Here is a 25,280-nt window from a genome sequence, read left to right as displayed (position 1 = left end):
ATCCCAGCAAGATTTTTTTTAAAAGATATAGACAAGATTATTCTAAAATTCATATACGGAAAAGCAATGGGACTAGAATAGCTAAGACAATTTTGAAAAAGAAGAATAAAGTGGGAGAAATCAGCCTACCTGATTTCAAGACTGATTAGGCAGCTACAGTAATCAAGACTGTGTGGTATTGGTAGAGGGACAGAAACACAGAGTAGGAAACCCAGAAATGGACTCATGCAAATATGCCCAACTAATTTTTGACAAAGATGCAAAAGCAATTCAATGGAAGAAAGACAGCATTTTCAACACATGGTGCTGGAGCAACTGGACATCCATACGCAAAAAACTAAACTGAAGCCTCACATCTTACACAAAAATTATCTCAAAATGGATCAGGAAATGAAATGTAAACACAAAATTAGAAATGAACACAGGAGATCTTTGGGATCTAGGGCTAGACAAAGAGTTCTTAGACTTGACACCTAAAGCACAATACATAAAAAGAAAAATCGATAAAGTGGACTTCATAAAAATTAAAAACTTCTGCTCTGCAAAAGATTGTGTGAAGAGGATGCATTGACAAGCTACAAGTGAAAGAAAATATTTACAAACCATACATCCGACAAAAGACTAGCATCCAGAATATATAAAAAACTCTCAAAACTCAACAGTAAAAAAGCACACAATCCAATTAGAACATGGACAAAAGACACAGAGATTTGATCGAAGAAGATATACAGATGGCAAAGAAACACATGAAAACATGTTCAACATCATTAGCCATTAGCAAAAAGTAAACTAAAACCACAACGTTATACCACTACGCACATATCAGAATAGCTAAAATAAAAATAATGACACCACCAAATGCTGGCAGGGATGCAGGGAAACTGGATCACTCACACATTGCTAGTGGGGATGTAAAAGGATACAGTCACTCTAAAAAACCGCATGACAGTTTCTTAAAAAGCTAACCGTGTAACTACCATACAACTGAGCAAATGTACTCCTGGCATTTATCTCAGAGCAATGAAGACTTATGTTCCTAAGAAACCTGTACATGAATGTTTACAGCAGCTTTACTCCTAATAGCCAGAAACTGTGAACAATGTAGATGTCCTTCAATGCATAAATAACTAAACTGCAGTACCTCTATAATGTGGAATACTACTTGGAAAAGAAAAAAAAATGGAACAAATTATTGATACATCCACAACCTGGGTGAATCTAGATAATTATGCCAATCCCCCAAAATTACGTACCATATGATTTCATACCTATAACATTCTTGATGACAAAATGGAGAACAGATTAGCAGTTGCCAGGCATTAAGGAAGGAGTGGAGGCAGGAGGGAAGTGAGTGTGACTATAAAAGGGCAGCACCGAGAGATCCCTGCAGTGATGCAAATGTATATCTTGACCATATCAACGTCAATATCCTGGATGTGATACTGTATTACAGGTTTCTACGATGTTATCATTGGGGGAAACTGGTAAAAAAGGTATAGGGGAATCTCTGTATTATTTTTTATAATTGCATGTAAATTTACAATTACCTCAAAAAAGTTTAATTTAAAAGAATGTTATAAGAAAACAGTGAAAGAAAAGACTCAATTGAGAGAGACATAAATGTTAGGAATAATTAAATAAAGAAGGCATCAGAGGTTAAAAAGTGCAGAGGAGGCACAACCAATGGTGAGGAGGAGCAGATGTTTTTGCCCTGCACTCGTGGGAGAGAGGAAGGAGGAGGGGGAGGACTTGGGGTGATGCTGCTGTGACTATGAGGAGAGTCAAATGAAGGCCACAGAACAGTGTTCTGTCCTCTGGTCTAGACCTGCCATACTATGCTGTGTACTGTAGGAGAGGATCCACACAGGGCACTGCCCTCCACCCCCAGCTATCTCATTCAAAGTTTCTTTTTCCTAGCAAAATACCCAAGTTACTGTCTCTAGGCCATAAGGGATCCAATTTGTAGGATTTAAAAACAAGTTGTTAAAAAAGTAGCCTGGCCTCCCCAAATAGCTGACAACTTCTTACCTGTCCCCAAGTATACAGGTTATTGTGTGTCTGAGATGGGTTCACTTTGGACAAAAGGAATCGAGCCTAAAAAAAATAGATTTAAAGATTAAAACTGGCATTAATATTAGTGTAATAGAAAAAAAAGTTTTTACAACATTTCTTTTGTTAAATTAGAAATTTTTTTTACCACATAGGAACCCATTTCTTTAGCTTAAGCCCAATGGCTCTCCATTTATTAGGGTTCCTGAAACATGAAATATGTATTTTATCTTGGCAATCCTTTTACATCAAAATAATTTCTTTTATTGAGGAAGAGTTGCCCTGAGCTAATATCTGTTGCCAATCTTCCTCCTTTTTTTTTTGCTTGAGGAAGATCAGCCCTGAGGTAACATCTGTGCCAATCTTCCTCTATTTCATATGTGGGTCACAGCATGGCCACTGACGAGTGGTGTAGGTCTGTACCCAGGAACTGAACCTGGGCTGTCGAAACAGAACACACCAAACTTAACCAATATACGACGGGGCCGGCCCTACATCAACATAATTTTACCACTCATTTAAAAAGAAGTCATATTTGGAAGTTTACCTGTATATCAATCTACGTCACCACATAAACTACTAACCAAGCTGTTTGGATTTATAGCCATAAAAATACATCATGAAACCATCAGAGCTAGAACTCAGCTCACTCACCTGACTGCCTCCATGCTCCGTGTTAATGTAACGGGGCATTGGGAAGCGCGCTTGCAGAATCTCTTGAGCGTCATCCAGTGGTGCCTGCAGGAGGTGCTTGAAGTTTTCGTACTCAGGCATATCCTGGTACCCAGCTTTACGCCACTGGGCTATGGTCTACACCAAAACAAACAGACCAAAGCTAGCGCGGAAACACTGAAACAGCAGCCTTCTTGGATATTTTTGACATCGTAACACTACCACGCCCACTCCCACCCCCCGAACTTGTTTCCAGTGAAGAAGTCTTATGTCAAGAATGACAAGTTTTAGAGGGGAGCAAAGTAGAGCTGACTAGGAGAAGTATGAGTAAGCAAAGAGGTGCATCCAGGACCCCCTCCCACACACACAGTTCTCCCAGAAATGTCAGTCATCAGTCACCGCCTCTTCCCTTTCTAACTGAACACACCAACTAGCTAAAAACGCCAGGGATCACTTGTCCCAAGCAGCCATAGGCTCCCTTCCTTTCCACGTCCACTGGTCTCACTTGGTCTAGCCTCTCATGTCCTCACACCAGGAGGGGAAGGGATTTGTTGGCTTCCCACATAGAATCCACTCCCCCTTCCCTTTCCTAGCAGCACACATTTTACACCCTCCTCCAGCATGCAGTAGGCACACAGACCAGGTGGGACTGACCTCATCCCCATCCCCTGCTCCCCTGGGCTCTGAGTTGGGATACTCTTGGTGGGGGAGATAAAAGCTGTTAAGAAGCAAAGTATGGGGGCTGGCCCAGTGGCACAGTGGTTAAGTTTGAGCGCTCTGCTTCAGCGGCCTGGGGTTCACATGTTCCGATCCCAGGCGCGGACCTAGGCACCTCTCAGCAGGCCACGCTCTGGCAGCGTCCCACATACAAAAGAGAGGAAGATGGGCACAGACATTAGCTCAGGGCCAATCCTCCTCACCAAAAAAAAAAAAAAAAAAAAAAGAATCAAAGCATGGGTGTTACTTAGGCAATGAGTAGAAGGCAATTTACTAAAGTGTGGAAAGTAAAGACTATCTCCCCAACTGGGCTAAACTCTGTGTCTCATTCCTTCTTGCATTCCCATCAGCAGCTGGTCTAGGCAATATCTTGTACACACAAGAAAACAAGAAATATTCGCTGACTGATTAATATATCTTTATAAATAAGCTGAAGTGCTTTCAAATGTAATTTAGGGAAGAAAGTTTTCTTTCTCTAAAAAAGAAAACAATGGAGAGAGAAAATGGAATAAGATCACGTAACAAGTGATCGATGTTTTTTAAAAACAGAGCTGTTTATATGATACTAGAAAGAGGATTCCCTTTAGATGCTTCTGCAGCCTGCTCCTCCCTTTTTCTCAGTTCCCAGTACTACTCTCCAGGTCTTAATTTCTGACTGACTGGTAGCATGGAGGAAATCCCCATAAGCTCACTTGGGTCCAAGAGTTCGTAAGAGCACCCACAACCAGCAGACTTAGGGCTTTTGGAGGGTGAGAACGATGTCATTATCCTCATCTTTAGAACCCACCACTTGCACACAGAAGGTACTCAATAAATGTGTGAATGAACAGGATGGGGGCTGTGGTCAGAAATGCCTGAAGGGCTGAGCTGAAGGCAAAGAAACCCATGTTGTGATTATTGCTCCTAAAGGAACCAGTTATGTCAATTTGTGAACAGCAGCTCATCATCCAATGGTCCTGGGTCTAGGACCATTACTGATGGCCTAGCATCTGTGGGTTAGCGGCTAGCAGAGTGGCTGTCAATATGCTGAAAAAAGTTAAAAATTATAAAATGCCTATTAGTATTAGAAAACTTATTCATTCTAAGTTATTAAAGGAATTCTGAAACACAATTTATATCTTGGTAGGACATTTGAAATCATTTCTCATGTACAGACACTAGGAAGTCAAGTCAATCGTCAGAGCAATTTATTGAAGGTAAAGAATGCACAACAGAAGGAAAAGATTATATCACTGAATATAATGGTCAATTAAAGGATTTTCTTCAGAGGAGCCATTCCCTTTCTTAGGGCATGAACCCCTTTGAGAAAGAAAGAGGTTCTCCCCTGAAAGCCATCCACAACCATCCTAGACCCAGCACAAGGTTCAGTGTGCCACACGTTATCTCAGCAAAGAAAAACTTTCGTCCCAAACTTGTTTACTAGTAACTCTAATGTAACTCTGAAGATAGGGCGTATAAAAAGTTTACTGAGAAAAAGTAAACTGATCTTGCCTGACAACTCAAAAAGCAGTAAGTTATAGTGATTTAAAAGGACCATCTGAGATTTACTTACAGCAAATATTAAAATTACTAAATATACAAAATACCCCAGGGACCTGAAAAAGTATTTTATTCACTAGAATAAAAGCCACTGTACTCATTATAATGAACTGTGGGTTTTCTAAGCCCAAATTCTTATTCCAAATGTCATAAAAACCTAAATTAACTAAAAGAAAGTAAAAACTATAGTAAGGAAAGAAATGAATATCATCTTACCTCACCAAGATAAATGACAATTTGAAAGAAAGTATCCATCAGCAAAATTCTGTCAGCTAGAATGCTGCTGCTGTCCAAGAGTACTGGCTGAAGAAAAAGGGAGAGAGAGATGGTGTTCTTCCCACTGTTCCCCACGTGCGACCACTCCAACCTCACCCCTGGGGTGTCCAGAGAACAGCTACAAGGCCCTTTACAAACGGCACCTGGCACGTAGCTCTCCCCCTCTTTATGCCACATTCCCACTTTCTGCACCCTGACTCAGCAGTTCTAATTTCAACTTTGTAGAAGAAAGAGGCTCCAAATACTCCCTCATCAATTGGGAAGGGAGATTAGTCATATCTTTTGCTGTAGGAACCAGAAATAATTATAAACATTCTCAGTTTTATGCTAGAAATATATTTTATCTATCAGAGATGCATTCTCTCAAATCTACTACAGCAGATGACAGAAAACAGGGATGCCTATAGGAAAAAAGAAAAGCCTTTACTAAAACTTTTAAAAGTTTACTACAAAATACGTTTTACTATGATTTTTATTTCAATAATAAAAACAACTTACACTCATCAAAGAAAATTTGAAGATTTGTACCCAAGTACAATTGCAGGCTTTTAAAAAAAAAACATAATTTAGAAATGTTTCGGGCCGGCTCCGTGGCTTGGCGGTTAAGTGCACGCGCTCTGATGCTGGCGGCCCGGGTTCGGATCCCGGGCACACCCCAGGGCACCACTTCTCCGTCCAACGCGAGGCCGGGTCCCACGTACAGCAACTAGAAGGATGTGAACCTATGACATACAACTATCTACTGGGGCTTTGGGGGGAAAAAAATGAATAAATAAAAATCTTTAAAAAAAAAAAAAAGAAATGTTTCTATTTTGACTTTTTTCATTTAACATTTCAACAGGATTTATCTATTTTATTATGTCACAAAAACTTTGTGAATAATTCTTACATTACTTATTTATTTTCCTACTACTGAACATATGGGTTGTTTTCTAATTTTCTATTATAATAGTTCATTTACTATTTCTTTGAACAAAGCTTTTTCTGTATATAGGAATATTTCCTTCAACGACAATAGAAAACATGGAATTACTGGGTCAAAGTATATTAACACCTTGGGGGAAAAAAGTACCCAGGTATTTTTTTAAAGTTTTTTACATGTAATACCATGTTCCACAGATAATAGCTTTACATGTCCTGTGACTTTTTCCTATGCATACTTTTTAATACTTAGAAATAATGTTAAATTACTATAAAGACTGACAGTTTTATTTTTTTTTAGAGTTTTGCTCTAAGAGTAAATTGGCTAGAAAAAAGAATCTACATTAGGTGATTCCAATTCTGAGAAAAGCATTCACATAGAACCTTACCTCTGGTGGTCCATGGAACGAATAGGAGTAGAGAATGGGCTGGATCATGATGAGAGACTGAGTTAGATCCTGTCGGGCAAAATGGTGTCTATAATACGACGACTCGTCAGGACTGTTGTTAAACACTTGAAGAAATGGAGATCTTCTAAGATGGAACATGAACTGCATTTACAAAGAAAAAAGACAAATGCATACAGCTGTAGCCTTCTTAGACACCAGAGTAGACCTGCTTTAGGTCTCTGAAACAGGAGAACCCAGACTTCAAGAACAAGGCCTCTGGGTTCATATAAACAGAAGGTAAAATGGTAGTGCCAGGTGCTGGGGAAAGAGAGAAATGGAGAGTTGCTGTTTAATGGGTAAAGTTTCAGTTTTGCAAGACGAAACAGTTCTGGTGATCTGCTGCACAACGTGACTACAGTCATGCACCACATAATGACATTTTAGTCAATAACAGACCACATATATGATGGTGGTCCCATAAGATTAGTACCACATGGTCTAGGTGTGTAGTAGGCTATACCATCCAGGTTTATGTAAGTACACTCTAGGATGTTCCACACAATGATAAAATCACCTAATGACGCATTTCTCAGAACGTATCCAACTCATTAAGCGATACACTACTGTATACTTAACACTACTAAACTGCACACTTAAAAATGGTTAAGATAGTAAATTTTGTTATGTGTTTTTCATCACAATTAGAAATAAAAATTATTTTTACAAAAGGGGGACGCCCTCTGCATATGTCAAAGCTTCCACGTGAAAGGGAAAAGGCAAAGCCGCACTTATTTCTGGAGAATGATGGGGCCAGGCTGCAGACACAGAATGTGTGCTCTAAAGAGGTCACAGTCCCGTGGGGAAAAGGCACACTCGGGGCAGCGTGTTATACGTCACGGTACAGGAAAGTACCGCTATGGAGGGGTGGGGTGGAGGGGCAGCAGAGACTTCCCAAAGCCACTGGGGTCTGAAATAGGTGCACAAGGAAGCCAGAGGGCGGGGGAGGGGACTGCAAGCACAGAAACAACAGACGAGAGGCTAGAGAGCTCAGGACAGGCTGGTATGTTGGAGTGAGGTGTGTAAGGAAGAAAGGGACAAGAGATGACTCTAGAGAGGTATGGTCTACCCTGAGGGTTAGAAGGCAGAGCGCAGACTTTTAGCTCACTCTAAAGGTTGCCAGAACATGAGAATGAGCTGCCTCAAGAAGTGTAAAGCTTCCTGAGATTCCAAATATTGGATCACAGGTTTCTAAGTAGTAATCACGGGTGACATTCACTGCATCCTATGTGCAAGGCACAAAGCACTTGACAAGTCTCATTTAATCCTTCCAATAAGCTCTTACTATCCCTAGTCTACAGGTGAGGAAAAAGAGGGGTAGGCAACTTGCCCAAGGCCACCGCTACTGATGGGCAAAGCTGGACTCTAATCCAGGCCGTCTGGCTCCAGAGACTGGGCTCTTGACTCCTATCCTAGATGCCTCGACAGAAGGAATCTCAGAAACCACCTCATTCACTGGTTTTTCAAACTGTGCGCTTTAGTCTTAGTGGATCCTTACGGCCCCAGAGGGTGGGCTGGTGGAGGGTGCTGGGGTGGGACCCAGTGGGTGAGGGTGGTGTGTGGGCACAACCAGAACAGCATCAAGTCTGCTTTATGTTCCGGCTTTGGAGCAGGTCGTCTCAAAGAAAGGATTCCAGAGGTTTAAAAAGACTGCAAACCACTTCTCCAGACCAACTCCTTCCTTCTGAAGAGGAGACCAAAGTTGACAGGGCCTCAGGGCCTCATCCAAGATCAGCAGCAGCAGAGCCAGCACGGGAACTCGGCCCTGACTCTGGCTGGTCCAAGGATCTTTCCACAATACCTACAGCCTCAACTCCTTGGGCATGGGCCAGAGGGGCACATGTCAGGGCCGCAGAGCCCCACTCTGGGCTGGAGGTCAAGTGAGGTGACCTCTGAGGCTCCTTTTAACTCTAAGAGTCCAACTATACAAGTTCCTGACTGAAACCTGTGTCCACTTTTCAAATTGAGTACTTGAAAGGATAATACACATTTGGATATCTAAGTCCTCAAAAGTTTATTTAAAGATGAAAATTTGCTAATCCAGCTATCCCACTACTGGGTATCTATCCTAAGAACCTGAAATCAACAATCCAAAGAGGCTTACGCACCCCTATGTTCATTGCAGCATTATTCACTATAGCCAAGAAGTGGAAGCAACCCAAGTGCCCATTGACTGATGAATGGATAAAGAGATGTGGTATATATATACAATGGAATACTACTCAGCCATAAAAAAAAAGACAAAAATCATTCCATTTGCAACAACATGGATGGATCTAGAGGGTATTATGTTAAGCGAAACAAGCCAGCCAGACAAAGACAAACACTGCATGATTTCACTCATATGTGGAAGATAAACTAACCCACGGACAGAGAGAACAGTTTGGTCGTTACCAGGGGGAAGGGGGTTGGGGGGGTGGGCACAAAGGGTGAAGGGGCTCATTTATATGGTGACTGACAAACAATAACGCACAATTAAAAGTTCACAATGTTATAAACTATTATGAGGTCAATTAAAAAAATGCAAGTTTGCTTCTGTCTACTTATTCCTCATTAAGGTATCTCCAAGGGAAGGGGGAAAAAAGCTGAGTTTGCTTTTTTGTATCTGTGAAGGGCCCAACCTGCAAGTCCTGGGCCCCAGCTGTGGAGTCAGCTCACATTTACTAAGCGCTTAACAGGTGCCTGGCCCCACAGTGAACACCTGATCAGCCTCAGCTCATGTAATCCTCACAGCCATCCACTCAGCTAAGCTCTAGTTTCCTCATTTACAGATGAGGATGGAGGTTCAGGAAAGGTAAATACTCAGACCCCTGACAGCGGCCTCGTACTCCATCCACTTCTCTGCCTCCATTCCCTTGTCCGATGGCTCCCAGATGCGTGGTTCACGCATAGGGCAGTTGTTTACAGGAGCCGCGAGGCAACATAATAACCGCAGACATACCATGAAACACTCGTCACAGTAACTGTGGTCTCATTTTGATATATTCACTTCCACTGTGCTGCATTTTCTTGGTTTGCTGCTGAGGCAGCTGACTGTCCACTGAGAACCACAAATTGGAGATTCTGTTGTGGCCTTGCAGCAATGATCTTGTTTTGCCTTTTCATAAAAGTTCATGCACTTATTTTCTCCTCTCTGATGTCACCTCTGTCATCGGTAGGGCTCAGGCACTGTCTCATACACAGACACAGTACCCATCTTAAACTGAACAACCTTCATCACCTATAGACTGAATCTCAAAACACAGGGAGTCTTCAGTTTACCCCAAGGGCAGCAGGCTTTATGTCTGCCACAATTTATTTTTCTTAGTCATTTAAAAAAAATATACTACTTACCTGAGGATATAGAGAGAAGGAATCTGATAACCTAAAAGAAGTGGGGTCTTCTTTGTTATACTGTCCGAACTTACTTGTCTCAAAACACAGGGAGTCTTCAGTTTACCCCAAGGGCAGCAGGCTTTATGTCTGCCACAATTTATTTTTCTTAGTCATTTAAAAAAAATATACTACTTACCTGAGGATATAGAGAGAAGGAATCTGATAACCTAAAAGAAGTGGGGTCTTCTTTGTTATACTGTCCGAACTTCTGACACTATTGAAAGAAAACAGCAAAAAGATGATAAAATCTAAGTTAGCGTCACCTGGAAAAATCCTGGTTAGTAGGAGAGCTACGTTCCAACCTCAACTCTGCCACAGACTGACTGTGAGTCCCAGACCAGCACTTCTCAGGCATGGACGGGCAGACAAGTCACCCGGGGTGCTGTGAAACGCAGATTCTGACTCGGCAGATCTGAGGAGCGGCTGGAGACCCTGCATTTCTAACCAGCTCCCAGGTTCTAACTGCTCTGACTAGCGAGGGGCTAAGAGCTCTCTCAGGGGCCCCTTCCATAAGAAAATCCTCCAAGACTCTGAAATACTAGCAATTATAGATAAGCCTTGATGTTTTATCACCCTACAACTCAATTTCCTTCCTCCTCTCAAAGGCAAATTTCTGGAAATGTTTTCTCTCCCTGCCTTTATTTCACACATTTCCCCTGGTCACTAGAGAACTAGACTGTCCACCATTTAAAGAAAGCCCCTCTCTGACAATTACCCTCCTCCTACCAAATCCGATGTCCCTGCACAGTTCTCATCTTCCTGAACTCCCTAACACTACAAGCCAAGTGACCCCCAAACTTCTTGAAAGTCTCTCCTTCAGTCACTAAAATAGCACTTTTCAATTTCTCGTCACCTCTCCAACCAAACCTTCTCTGACTTCTTTAACAGCCCCTCGTCTTCCTACTTCCTCCTAACTGTGGGTCCTCAGAGGTCAGTTCGTGGCCTCCTGCTCCCAGCCTCACTGCTTCAGCTACAAACACTAGAGCCAGACCAATGTCATCCAAATCCCTCCCCACGTCCAGTGCAGACATCTAACCAGAGCTCTTGCTGGAACTTCCACGTGACTATAGGACAGCTTTCCTTGGACATACTTTTGCAAGTTCACATACAAAATAAATTAAACTATTATATTAAAAAAAAAAGATTCACCTTCCTCCACCGTAGAGCTGCTCTCCTTTCCCCTTTCCTACCTCTCCATCACGCTTGCAGTTACCCACACTTGCAACCTGAGTCAACGCTGACTTTTTGGTTTTTGATTCCACATATAGTTTGACCAAGTTTTATCAATAATTCTTTTGGCACACATTCTGATTTCAAACCTTCTCTCCCCTTCAATTCTACCGCCTCCACCCTGGTTTCAGCTCCCTTGAGTCTGCAAAATCCTCCATTGGTCTCCCTACCAGTAGCCTTTTCACCCTCCCATTTATCTTACAAGGTATAAACAAGCTTCATGCTGATGTCACACCCCTGCTTAAGAATCTCACCTAAGTCCCTTCCTTTCTCTAATGTTAAGGCAGTGACTTAACTTTAAAATTAAGGCATTCCACAATCAAGCTGCACCTTCACTGCCGCTCTGCCAACCGTACAACCTGGGCTCCTGTGACCGTGGTCACTCCAGTGTCCCCAGCCTAAGCCGGAATGCACAGCTACGTCCCCCAGGCTTGTTCACACTGGGCCCTCAACTTGGCAAGCCTTGTCATCTCCTCCCCCATTATCCCACTCTTTTTAAAAAGACTTGATTCAAGGCTCACTTCCCACATGAAGCCTTTGCCAAGCACCTGGACTCTCTGCTCAATTTTCAAATTGTGTTTGAAATGTTGACATTCTCTGAAAAAATGGTTCCACGGGACAGCAAGAGCACACACAGGGCTAAACAAAGTTAAGCAGGTTCCACGGGACAGCAAGAGCACACACAGGGCTAAATAAAGTTAAGCAGGTTTCACGGGACAGCAAGAGCACACACAGGGCTAAATAAAGCTAAGCAGGTTTCCTTACTGGGCTTTTCAGGGCTTCTGATCACGAATACGTGCTGTGAATTTCCAAGATGGTAAGATTATAAGGTATTACTGATTCATTGCTTTGTGGCTCCAAATTCACCCTTTTTGCCTGTTGTGAAATGGATCCGGGCCCTTTAAATATTTGTCCTTTGCAGTTGGCATGATGTTAAGCTTTGTCCGTACAGGGTCCCAGAGGGAAGTGTTTCCTTCCGGGTTCCAGGGTGCTCACACAGCAGTGGCACTTGTGGCTTCCCCAGCGCTGAGCTCCTGGAGCACACACAGCCGGCAGCTACCCCTGCACCCCATGTGCCTCTGGTGAGGCAGTGCCCTGGGAACGGTATTCCTTGGAACCCTGGAAGGTGGATTTTCATCCAGTTATAGAGGGCGAATTTCTATCAAGTTCCTCTGGCACGACACCACGACAACATCTCTGCCATGAGACTCAGTGAGCCATAGTCATGCTCTCTCACCTTCGAGATCAACCCTGGGATGGAAAGGGGACTCTTCCTTGGGTATTCTATCTTGGCCTAGAAGTAGTGGCTGCCCCTTGTATCTGCCACTCCTGTATATTTTTTTTTTGAGGAAGATTGGCCCTGTGCTAACATCAGTTATCAATCTTCCCCCTTTTTTTTTCTCCCTAAAGCCCCAGTACACAGTTGTGTATCATAGTTGTAGAGTTGTAGCTCTTCTACATGGGACGCCACCTCAGCATGGCTTGATGAGCGATGAGTAGGTCTGTGGCCATGATCAGAACTGGCGCACCCTGGGCCACCGAAGCAGAACATGCAAACTTCACCGCTGCACCACCAGGCCGGCCCCTACTCCTATATTCTTTAGAATTTTCTTTACTTCTTACTAACCAATTCCCCATTATTCTAATCTCCTGTTGTGATGTAATTCTCTATATAATACTTTTCATGTTTAAATTACTATGTGGTTTCTCTCTCCTGATTAGACCCAGAATTAACACATTAGGCATCTCTCTACACTCCCTGGGCCACGGACCCCTATGTTCAAAAATAATCTCCAAGATCTGGAGGAAAAATATAGACCACAGCACTCACAATGACTTATCGAAAAAAACTCTTCAACATACACAGATCTGCATATGCTCTATATGTCCTGTGCGCTTTGTTTCTTCCCAACTGTAACATAAGGCCTTGAGGGGGAAGTGCATATTTAATACTTCTTTTATATCTTTCTCAGGATATCTAGTGTTTGGCAGAAGGTAAGGACCTGACAAATTCTTGTTGACCAAGCGTACAAAATAATAGGTTTAAGTGACAGTTTCTTTTCCTCAAAAGTATAGCAGAGAGCCGGCCCCGTGGCTTAGCGGTTAAGTGCGCATGCTCCGCTACTGGCGGCCTGGGTTTGGATCCCGGGTGTGCACCGACGCACCGCTTGTCAGGCCATGCTGAGGCGGTGTCCCACATACAGCAACTAGAAGGATGTGCAACTATGACATACAACTATCTACTGGGGCTTTGGGGAGAAAAAGGGAAAAAAAGGAGGAGGACTGGCAATAGATGTTAGCTCAGGGCCGGTCTTCCTCAGCAAAAACAGGAGGATCGGCATGGATGTTAGCTCAGGGCTGATCTTCCTCAGAAAAAAAAAAAAAAAGAAAGAAAAAAAATGTATAGCAGAGACCAAGACCAAACCTCGCGTCACTGTTCCCAACTTACCAGCCTGATGAGTTGTCTGTCCAGCCACCGGAGTACATCAGGCCCCTCCTCTGATTCCGCTCGGAACACTCCCAGCCGTGCCATCAAGACTGCTGCGGCCTCCTGGTCAAACGCTGCTTCTATGTGCCTGAGCTGACTCTGCGCATCTGCCCAACTGACAGTCCCAGAGTTAGTGCCAGGCTGACGCTCAGGAGAAACCAGAAAGCCAGCTCTCCTTTAGGACAAAGAAACACACAGCCTGTTCTTTCCTCTAAGACAGCAAAGATTCAAAATGCACTGTCAGTAAGGAATCGCAGGAGTTTTACACACATTTTCATTTACCCTCATTTGATCTCTGAAGGTTATAAGTGCAAAAGAAAAATCATGGAGAACTTTCCAATGCTCCACAAGACATCATGAAAGTAGATACCCAAAAGGTACCTAAGTCTCTACCCAGTGCTCCTTTTTGTAGGTCAATCTTACAAAAACCTAAACGTTTACAAATTCACAAAATGACTTCCCAGCAATATACATGGTAGAAGAATTAGTACACATACAAGTTTGCCAGACAAATAAAGACACTATGAACAAAACTAAAAGACAACTGATAAACCAGGAACAGATATGAGCAATAAAGACTCATCATATCCAAAATACATAAAGAGTCCCTGCAAATCAATGAACAAGAAAAAGAATCAGGTTTTACAAACTGGGCAAAGGCTATCAAAGAAGAAATACATCTGGCCAATAAACATGAGAAGTGCTCAACCCACTCATAAATGGGAATATATATATAAAAGTGACAAACTGCTCTATATTTGCATGTTAAAGATCAATAATATCCATTATTAATGAGAAGACGGGACAGTCTCCTCACACTATTGGTGGGAATACAAATTAGCTTCCTAGGAGAGTAGTTTTACAGTATCCAAAATTCCACTTTTATGAAGTGGCTGGAAAGAAATACTCATGTACACAAAGACCTAAAAATATGAATGTAGCACTGTCAGAAGGAGGATAGAACCTAAAATGTACTTTAATAGAGAAGTGATACATCTCATCCACACCATTCAAAACTATGCAGCCATTAAAAGGAATGAGATAAGAGGCTTCTATGTACTGACATGGAAGATGTCCTTGACACATTATTGAGAAAAGCTTCTGAATACATTAATATAAGAAGCCACACATGTATATAACATATACATATGATATACAACTGCACAGAAATGGGACTGTGAAGTTAAGTGCCAATACAGTAATAGCATTTTACCTCTAGGGAGAGTGAGTGAGAGATCTATTCCTTACATATTTATGTGCTGCTTGAATCCTTTACAAGAAGAATGTATTTACTGGTTACTTATCTGATAAATAAAATAGCAAAAAATAATATTTAATAACTTATTCCTACTGCAACATGATTATTCTAGGCAAGCGCCCTTCTAGGCAAGTGCCCGCAGGCCCAACTAGGTTAGCCAACAATGCCTCTTCCTCCTCCCTCTCTGATCAAATGAGCCAGTGAGGATTGGCCGGAACCATTCAATGGAATTCCAAAGGTAAACTAACAGACGTTAAATTATCTCTTCATAGGAGAAACATCAGTCAGTGGCTCAACAGAAAGAAAACCGGGACTGCTCACTTTCGGGCAACGGTGGTCACGCGGATGCGTCTCTGGGTGCTGGAGTGTTGATACTGCGTGACAAACTGGATGGCGCCTCTGCCTCCTTGGGGGATCGGGGCGTTGTGCTGCAGGGCGAGAGGCCATATACCTCGTTACTATTACAAGTGTGAACTCAAACACAGTCACAGGGCCCACTGTGCTCTTCCTAAAATGACTGACAGTGGTGACACTACGGTTCCTGATGCATTTTGAATGGTACACTTAAGATCTAGGCATTTCACTGTATATAACTTTAACTCCAAGAAAAAGAATCATATGCAAAGAAATACTGAACTCAAGTTAATGATATACATACTAAAGAGCTTAAGAATGAAAGACATTGATGACTGCAATTTGCTTTGAATGCATCAAAAATAAGATGGATAGATATGTGATGAAGCAAATACAGTAAAATGTTAATTACAGAATCTAAGTGGTGGGTATACGGGTATTCACTGTACAATTCTTTTAATTTTTCTGTATGTCTGAATTTTAAATACAATATTGAGGAAAGAACTAACACTCAAAAATTCACCAACATTATGATGGCTGGTAAAAGATATTACTCTTCTGATGACGGTATCAGCTCAACAATAAAGCGACAAAAGCAACTTGCTGTCTGACTCTGACCAAACCCTGGAAGGAATAAAAAAAATGCACGCCAGACTGATAGCAGGCCAAACACAAGCCCAAAGTAGCGCCCGTTTATGGAGAAAGAAACCAGAGGCCAACAGATTGTAGTAAATCAGAAAACACAACACTGAGACATGAATATTCATGAAGAAAGGCAACTCACCTGATTGACTACTTCAAAGTAGATGCCCAGTGTAGATGTGGGATCCAGGCCACAGATTTTCCACTGACTTGTGCCACCGACACCAAGCTCCTAGGGGTGAGAAGAGGAATTAAAAAAAACAAAACAAAAAAAAGCTACTCCTGTGGTTAACCGCTGATAAAAGCTTTGACTCTGAGACGGGCAGACCACTTCGAATCTCATTCCAAATGAAAACTTAAATTTAACTTCAAAAAGTATGATTAAGGACCAGAATAAGGTTTACTATTTATTACAGTACTTTAAAATTAAGCTTTTTATATTGGAACTCTGATCAATTTTCATTACATCACCAAGATCTCACTCTATATACACACACATGGTACATAACACTGAAGTCAACTGAAAGAATCAACTCAGGGTTGGGGAAGAAGTAAACAGTAGGAAAAAAAAGAACTGTCTGCTTAGCATGAAAGTTTTATGCACTTCTTTCATCATTATTATTAGAACTATCTTGTAGTTACAGAATGTTAGCTACTAAATATTAATTTTTAATGCAATTTCTTTATTCAAAAGCTACACATAAATTCTTGGTAACAGAACTGATATTTCAGTGGTATGAAGGTTGCTTTTTATTGACTAGTTGAATGGCTCCCAGTGATAAACATGAGGTTCACTAAAATGTGAAGATTATCACTGTTTTAGGCATGACACGTAGTAGGCGGCAGGTGTCAAAAATACCAGAATCCACCAACCAAGATCACTAGACTCTGAAACATACATTCTATCACTGTAGAGACAGCAAGCACTACATGTTTTAACACACCTCATCAAAATGCAGAATACCATGCTTAGAAAGTAATGTGGTTATGCATTAAGAAAGTAATGATATTTCTTCTATATTACTCTGAATCCACCCAAACTGTACAGTTGGCTGAGTACAGCTGACGCCAGTCTGGTCTCTCTACAAAGCCACGCCAGGAGCCTATGTACCTAGTCACAGAAGCAGCAATCTCAGGAAGGTGATGGTCAGATGGGAAAGGGAAGATTCTTAGGCGAAATCACAAAGGAGCTCTAAGGTGGAAAGTGGGAAGGACACACTGTTTCACCAGTATTTCCTAAGCAAGTTCATGAGATGGATGGATTCATGGGTGTTCACCTTCCCTTTTAATGGCCTTTTCTAAAAGAAGCAGATAACCGCTGCTGGAAGGTGAAGAATCTATATGACAAACCTTATCTCCCATTTCGGTAGCCCCGCTTATCCGCAGTTTCAGCTACCCACGGTCAACTTCGGTCCAAAATTATTAAATGGGAAATTCCAGAAATAAACAATTCTTAAATTTTAAATTACACGCTGTTCTGAGTAGCGTGATGAAATCTTGCACCATTCCGCTCCATCCCACTTGGGATGTGAATGATCCCTTTGTCCAGCGTATCCACACTGTATACGCTACCCGTCCCTTAGTCACTTAGTAGCCGTCTCAGTTATCAGACCGACTGTTGCAGTATTGCAGTGCTTGTGTTCAAGTAACCCTTATTTTACTTAATAATGGCCCCAAAGCGCAACAGTAGTGATGCTGGCAATTTACATATGCCAAAGAGAAACCATAAAGTGCTTCCTTTAAGTGAAAATTCTTGAGGCCGGCCCGACGGCGCAAGCGGGTAAGTGTGCACGCTCCAATGCAGCGGCCCGGGGTTCGCCAGTTCGGATCCCAGGCGTGCACCGAGACACCGCTTGGCAAGCCATGCTGTGGCGGCATCCCATATAAAGTGGAGGAAGATGGGCATGGATGTTAGCCCAGGGCCAGTCTTCCTCAGCAAGAAAAAAAAAAAGAGGATTGGCAGATGTTAGCTCAGGGTCGATCTTCCTCAAAAAAAAAAAGTGAAAATTCTCGACTTAAAGAAAAAAATCATATGCTGAGGTTGCTAAGATCTATAGTAAGAACGAATCTTCTATTCGTGCAATTGTAAAGGAGAAAGAAATTTATGCTAGTTTTGTTGTCACATCTTAATGTATGTATAGAACAAAACATAGTATATAGGGTTTGGTACTAGCCTCGGTTTCAGGCATCCATTGGGGGTCTTGAAACATATCTCCCACAAATAAGGGGGACCACCGTAGTTTTCCCCATTTACTTTTCCACAATTTGCCACCCCTAGAAGCTCAAAGTCCCTTTCCTTTTGTCTTGTCACTTTTCTACAAATTTATTGTTCTTCTGTTAAGATGCTATATAACCCCAAGTTCTAACACACCTCTGAGTTACTCACCACTGAGTATGCACGTGCGATGTGTATATGCACAATGTATGTGTTAATAAACTTGTTTGGTTTTCTCCCGTTAATCTGTCTTTTGTCAGTCTAATTTGCAGGGCCCCAGCCAATGACACTAAGATGAGTAGAGGAAAAAGAAAATTTTTCCTCCCCTATAGCACCAACTCCCAAGCGTTGCCACAAATCCTCCAGAGCCCCTTTTCTCACTAATACACAAATTCCTTACATAAGCATTTACCCTGCCTTTATCAGAGGCTTTGTAAAGATAGAATTAGGAAATCACCATTCTACAATCTCCAATGAAATACACTGATTCAAACGAGGATGATCCACGGATGCTAAAACCATTAGGTGAAAGGCTGTTGGCAAACAAGATATTCATACTGTGCTGCAATCTCGTTCAACAGCTTGCTTACTAATGGCAAAAAGGAAATGTGTCCATATAATGGGAAAACATGGGGCAGTCATCACCTTCACCACACAATCTAACTCAGCACCACTACACAGGACGACCAGAGAGAAGTGCCTCTTGACAAAACACAGCATGACGAATACAGATCACTCATGAAGTATGGTGGACAAAAAGGTTTAACCTGAATCTAATCACTAATCTAACTTCCACTTCACAGGAATACAGGGAAGATAAAAACAAGTTCACCACCACACCGCGAGGAAACAATGGGACACACCGAGAATGTGGGATACTCTCTTACAGAAGACTCCTGGCACTTGGCACTGTCTCTTCAACAAATTAACGTCATCAAACAAAATAAGACAAGCAAAAAAAAAAAAAAAACAAAAAATACCCAGGGGCCAGCCCAGCGGCGTAGGTTCGAGTGCTCTGCTTCAGCAGCCCATGGTTCGCAGGTTCAGATCCTGGGCATGGACCTGCACATAACTCATCAAGCCATGTTGTGGCGGCGTCCCACATACAAAATAGAGGAAGACTGGCACAGATGTTAGCTTAGGGCCACTCTTTCTTGCCAAACAAACAAACAAAGAAACAAAACCAAAAACAAACAAACAAAATGACAAGAAGGCTATTCTAGATTTTAAAAGACTAAGGGTAGATTGCAACGCTACTTAGAGTGGGAAAAAACAGCTACAATGGGCATCTGGGGAGAAATCAGGGAAAGAATATGACTAGATATTAGATGATATCAGGAAATTATTGTTTTCTTAGGTTTGATAATAATGTTGTGGTAGGAGAACATCCTTATTTTCAGAAGACGCATATTGGAACACTGAAAGAATAAGTGTCACGACGTCTACAACTTGTTTTCAAAGGTTCTGCAAAAATAGGATAAAGCCAATATGGCAAATAGATGATAATCAGATAAAGCAAATGTAGCAAAAAAAGATGAGAGAGCAATTATGACAAAATGTTAAGCTTTCACTCTAAATGGAGAGTCTACAGGAATTCATTATACTCTTCTCTAAACTTCTCTGTATGCATGAAAACTCTGTTCTCCTCTTCTGTGCAATCTCCATCCCCCATCTAAAAATTCCACGGCTGATCCCTACAGCTAACGAGTTTGTACTAATTCAAAAATTATCTTGTTAGGCAGATTTTAAGTCTATGGAAAATACTCTGGGACAAGGCAGCCCTCCAAAGCCCTGCCAGGAAATAAGAGTACAGGTTCCTTAGTATACTGGGCTAATGAGTGACTCATTAGATGGGCTTTGGGGAAACAACCTGCCTCACCCAGGGGATTATAGGCATACTCTCTCAAATCACCTTGCCTCTGGCAATTTCAACAGAAGTTTAATCTAAGTAGTTATTAAGTGAATGTGCACCGTTGATGAAGATGTGAAAGATGAAATCTTGTGTGGGCTTCCATTGTGCCAGGCACTGTTCTAAGTGTTTTACCAGAACTAATTCGTTTAATCCTCCCAACAGTGCTGTAAAGTAAGGTACTATTACTACCTCCATTTCCCAGATAAAGACATTAAAACCCAGAGCAATTAAGTACCTTGTCCAGGCCACATGGCTAGCAGTGGTAGACCCACACCCTGAATCCACGTCCAGCTCTATAGTCCACCCGCCTGTTGAACATGACAATGAGGGAAGGTCTGTGATAATCCCAGCCCAGAATCACCCTGGACAGGCCTCACCAGACCAAACTGTTTGTCTCTTGGCAACTAAAGTATAATCAGAGGAAATGGGCCATCAGCAAAGCCACCTCACAACCTAGTGATAACTAAACTTTGTTCACATATACTCAAAATTTGCTACTCAAAGAGCATAGACACCTGTATACACAACAGTGTCATCCACTGCCCAACGAACTCAAAATGGTCTCTGAGAAGTAAGACAAAGGTATCACCTCTAAGGGTAATAAGCACATAGGTTTATTCCCAAAGGATTTTGCTGAATGCTTGTCCTGTGCTGAACAGAATGCACTGTGGCTCACTGCCACAGCAACCCAAGCAGGGTAGTGGGGTCAGGGGGAGCTGTGCTCAAACTCCTCCATGTCAGCTCTGACCTCTGAGCCTCAGTTTTCTCCTCTCTGACTATTTAGATAGATGGACAGAGAGAAACGGCACCATATCTCCGAGCTGTGGTCATCAGTAAGAGTTAGCCCTTCTCCCCTCACCACAGACATATCCCGAGAGGTGACACAACACAAGGTCATCCCATTCCGACATTCCTCATGGAATCCCTGGGCACAGGAGGTGAGGGGGATGGAGGAGTTTTTCTTACATTTTCTGACACACACGGTCCTTTCACATTCAGAGATACACAAGGACCAATGGCGCCCGCAACCTTCAGTTCCCGAGAGGTCTAAAACAGAATTAGATAAGAGGATAAAGTTAAAAATCACTGAGAACCACCCTCTCATGAAGGACACAACTAAAACTTGGAGGAAAAATATGGCAGTGTTATCATTCCACCAAGAGAAAATCGTACATGAATTAAAGCACACAAATGCTCTTACAAGCTTTTCCAGGGCCACTGTGAACTGATTAAAACTTTAATAAAATCCTCCTTTAGAAATTGCATTATCTTTGTCCCAAAGATGATTCAGCATTTTCAACTTTCTCAACTCTGAAATTATTTACACATAGAAGACAACAATTCTATCAACAATACTACATTCTTTTCCAATCCCACGTACCCAGTCATAATTATTTATAATTTCTGATCAGGGAATATACTGTTCTGTGTTGCTTTAAAAATACTTAATTCATGAACTCCAACATAACGACAAAGCTAACATACTTAGATTTTTAAATCTGAACCCATTTCAGCAAAATTCATTCCTCTTCATCTTTTTAAAAAGAACCCAAAACATTTGAGAATGTTGTTTAAAGTTTAACCTAGATGATTTAAAGATTATCTCCAATTCTCAAAGTGACAATTCCAATCATATTTTCAACAGCCCTTTTTAACGTTTTCTCAATGACTCAGAATCAAGTTTGTATGGCTATCAGTCCCTACCTGGAAAAACAAAACCCAAACTCACAACACTGCACTATTTTGGAGTTCTCTGGCTAGTCTGCAGGCAGGCACTAAACATAAACCATAGTTCTGTGAATGCAGTGGCCGATATCAATGGCTGGGTGGATGCTCCACACTGTGAGGCTGCCTCTGTGCTCAGCCCCCCACCCCTTCTAAGGCCTACTGTCCTACAGCAGGGCAGAGCAGAGCCTGAAGGGGAACTAGACAACTCTTTGTTTAGACCACTAAGAAATATACAGTCATCCCTGAGAAGCAATAGAATGAACATACTTTGTTGGGATATTTTGCTGGGAACCTTTTAATTTACCTTTAGATGCCTGTGTCCAGCAGACTGAGGCTTCTGAAAATCTGACTACTAAATAAGAACAATATTCTTCCACTGAAGTTTTAGGAATATACAGTACCTTTACTTCCAAAGTAGCACCAAATGCCATTCGGAAATCTCCATTAAAATCTTTACTAAAAATCCTTTGGAATGTCTGCTTGAAGAGAGAAGTGTTGAAAGAATCTCCCATCACCATGTGACCTCTAGGAAAGAAACAAGTAAAAAGAAAGCGAACTTGTTGGATGACTGAAAGTCACTCAGATGCTTCCTGGTTATTTATGGACAATAATTTTAAGAAGAAGAAAACAAGAAACCATGTCCATAAAGGTGCTACTGACTAACTTAAATGGAAAACAAGTTCAATTTGTACTTAGGAAAGATTATTTTTAAAACATTAGACATAGAAGCCTTTAAAACAGTTCTATATCTTGATCACTGTGGTGGTTATACAAATCTGTAGAGATGACAAAATCTCACAGAACTATACATACACACATTTTAAAAAAAAAGAGTGCATGTAAAAACAGGGGAAATCCAAGTAAGGTCTGTAATATCGTGAATTGTGTCACACGCCAATGTCGACTTCCTGGATCTGACATTGTACTATATTTACGTCAGATGCTACCACTGGGAGTTGCCAGATGAGGAGTATGGATGGGCCTCTTTGTACTGTTTTTGCCATTTCTTGTGAATTTGTAATTATTTCAAAAAAAATCCCCCCAAATAAAAAACCCTTCATCAATAAACCCACAGGTTTAATGGTCATCTACTGAGAAATGCTCCCCAACTCCTCTCATGCTCCTTTGGTACGGGAAAATACCCAGGCCTCTGGGAAATCCTTTTCAGGTTAATTCACTGCCTCAAAACACTGAATCCTTGGCTCTGTATGAATTATTTATTCTAGTTTATGAATATCTACATTTATCTCTGTTTTTAAGTTAGAGGAAAATATTGTTCAAAATTTCAGCAGTTCATGTATCTAGGCTGATGGGCATAGCTTGATGCAAGTTATACATCCAGCCACTGATCATCAAATAGGATCTCAGAATTGGGAAGAACACAAGAAAGATCATCTGATCTAGCTATCTCAGAATGTGTGACCCCTCCAGAGACAGAGATGGCTATTTGCCCCAAATACCCACCCTTCTCACTTTCCCTAGTCATGGAATCCATGGTTTCCTGGAATAAAGACTATTTCCCAGCCTACTTTGCATGTGGCCATGTGACTCAGCTTTGCCTATGGGAAATGGCCTTTGTGATTTGTAAGGGGCGTTCTTACAAAAAGGGCATGTCCTTCTTCGACCCTTCCTCCTTCCTGCTGCTGTAACATAGCTAGAGCCCAGCAACCATCATGAACCACAGCTAGCACATTAAGTCAGTGGAGCAGCGTGGGAGGAGCCTCAACACCTGATGATGAAGAAATCAATATACCGGCTCTGGCCGCCTACCTCCAGTGAGAGAAGGAAACCTGTTTTGGGTTTTCTATCACATTCACACAAACCTAATCCTGACTCACACCTGCCCTCTACAACATACCCACCAGGTTATCATCCTGATTAGACTTGAACTCCTCCAGCACGGGGAGCTTCTGCCTCCAGAGGCAGTCCATTCCATGCTGGGGCAGCGCTGACTGTTAAGAAAGGTCTTTCATCATACTGAGTGAAATTCTGTTTCCCAGCAGCTTCCACCACTGGCTCTAGTTCTGCCTTTTGGTCACATACAGAACAAATCTGATTCCCTCTCCAGAGAACAGGCCTTCATCGTTAAATATAGTTCTCACACCTACCTGTCTTCAGTGTAATCCGTTCTAGACCCTTCAATCATTTTCCATGACAGTTTCAAGTACCCTCCACCACTCTCACTGCTCCCTTTTGAACATCCCCAGCTCATCTATACATCCCTTGTAAACTGAAATGTCAGCATGGAACACGATATAATCTGGATAAGGCATGACTAGCACCAAAGAAACCAAGACTATGATCTTCTTTGAAGATAAGTGACCCCTACGACACAGCCTAGGATCACCCTGCCTTTGCTGGAAGTCATCCCAACAGCTGGTTCACCTTGAGCTATCAACTAAAACCTCTAAGTCTTTTTTTTGTCATGTCACTGCTAACACATTTCCCTCATACGATCTTTGTGCAACAGATGATATGACCTAAATACAGAGTCATTCAGGAGTCACAGACCTCACTAAAAATCTAATGGAAGTGATGGTCCCCCTCCACAGAAGAAATACACACACACATAAGCTCTGGCATATAAACTCAGGAATGTTCAAAAATACACTAAAGCTGTTCCATAGACGCTCCAAAATAAGAACTCCCGGAGGGCAGTGGTAGGAGTTCATCTTATTAAATGTGCCTCACTAATATAGCTATGTCAGTGTCACTGGGACTCTTATCACCTAACACGTCTGCTGCTCTCCAGGATAGTTTCAGGTGACTTCAGGTTCTATCTTCTACTCCCCTCCCCCCTTTACTCTGTGAGGACCAGCATCACCACCAAGGAGTTGTTAGAAATGCGGAATCTCAGGCCCACCCTACAGCTCTATGCCAGTGCTTCTCAAACTGTTCTGTGCATACAAATCACCCGGGATTTTGTTCAAATGCAAGTTTTGATTCAGTAAGTCTAGGGTGAGACTCAAAATGCCGCATTTCCAACAAGCTCTCAATGAGGCTGACGTTGCCTGTGCTCAGCCATGCTGCACGCACTAAACGTTCACAACAGTGGTTCTCAAACTCTGCTTCATCAGAAATACTCGGGAAACTTTAAAAAATGTGGATGCCCAGGCCACATCCCATGCTAATTAAATCAGAATGTCTGGGGACAAGACCCAAAGCAAGAGGAGTTTTTCAAGTTCCCTGGGTGATTCTGATGTGTAGCTGGCTTCAGAGCAGGGCTGCACATCAGTGGGTCTCACACTTGCACGTGCACCAGCCTCCCTCAGAGAGCTTGTTAAAACCAACTGAAAGGCTGCATCTTCAGAGTTTCTGACTGAGGAGGTCTGGGGTGAGGCCCCAGGAGCCCTGAAGGTTGCTGGCCAGGCACCACCGCATTTTGAGAACCACCACTCTGCATGATGACCTGTGCTCACGACACGGACTTGAGATCTAAGCACACCCTGTGATGCACC

The 25,280-nt window shown here is 42.1% G+C and overlaps 1 protein-coding gene across 1 annotated transcript in view; it reads right to left on the bottom strand.

Annotated features, from left to right (window-relative positions):
• The window catches only part of SEC23B (SEC23 homolog B, COPII coat complex component), a 42,426-nt gene that overhangs the window by 5,399 nt on the left and 11,747 nt on the right, over positions 1-25,280 (bottom strand). The window contains exons 10-19 of the mRNA XM_058563308.1: positions 22,224-22,347; positions 21,061-21,141; positions 16,110-16,199; positions 15,293-15,399; positions 13,675-13,828; positions 10,132-10,209; positions 6,564-6,725; positions 5,194-5,280; positions 2,704-2,859; positions 2,029-2,094 (exon numbers count right to left, since the gene is read on the bottom strand). Of these exons, the coding sequence (XP_058419291.1) occupies positions 2,029-2,094; positions 2,704-2,859; positions 5,194-5,280; positions 6,564-6,725; positions 10,132-10,209; positions 13,675-13,828; positions 15,293-15,399; positions 16,110-16,199; positions 21,061-21,141; positions 22,224-22,347 (1,105 nt within the window). The remainder of the gene's footprint in view (positions 1-2,028; positions 2,095-2,703; positions 2,860-5,193; positions 5,281-6,563; positions 6,726-10,131; positions 10,210-13,674; positions 13,829-15,292; positions 15,400-16,109; positions 16,200-21,060; positions 21,142-22,223; positions 22,348-25,280) is intronic.

Source organism: Diceros bicornis, chromosome 19 (genome assembly GCF_020826845.1).
Source record: "Diceros bicornis minor isolate mBicDic1 chromosome 19, mDicBic1.mat.cur, whole genome shotgun sequence".
Classification (NCBI taxonomy): Eukaryota; Metazoa; Chordata; class Mammalia; order Perissodactyla; family Rhinocerotidae; genus Diceros; species Diceros bicornis.
Note: the sequence above shows the minus strand (reverse complement) of the source record. Positions and strands in the feature narration are given on the sequence as shown.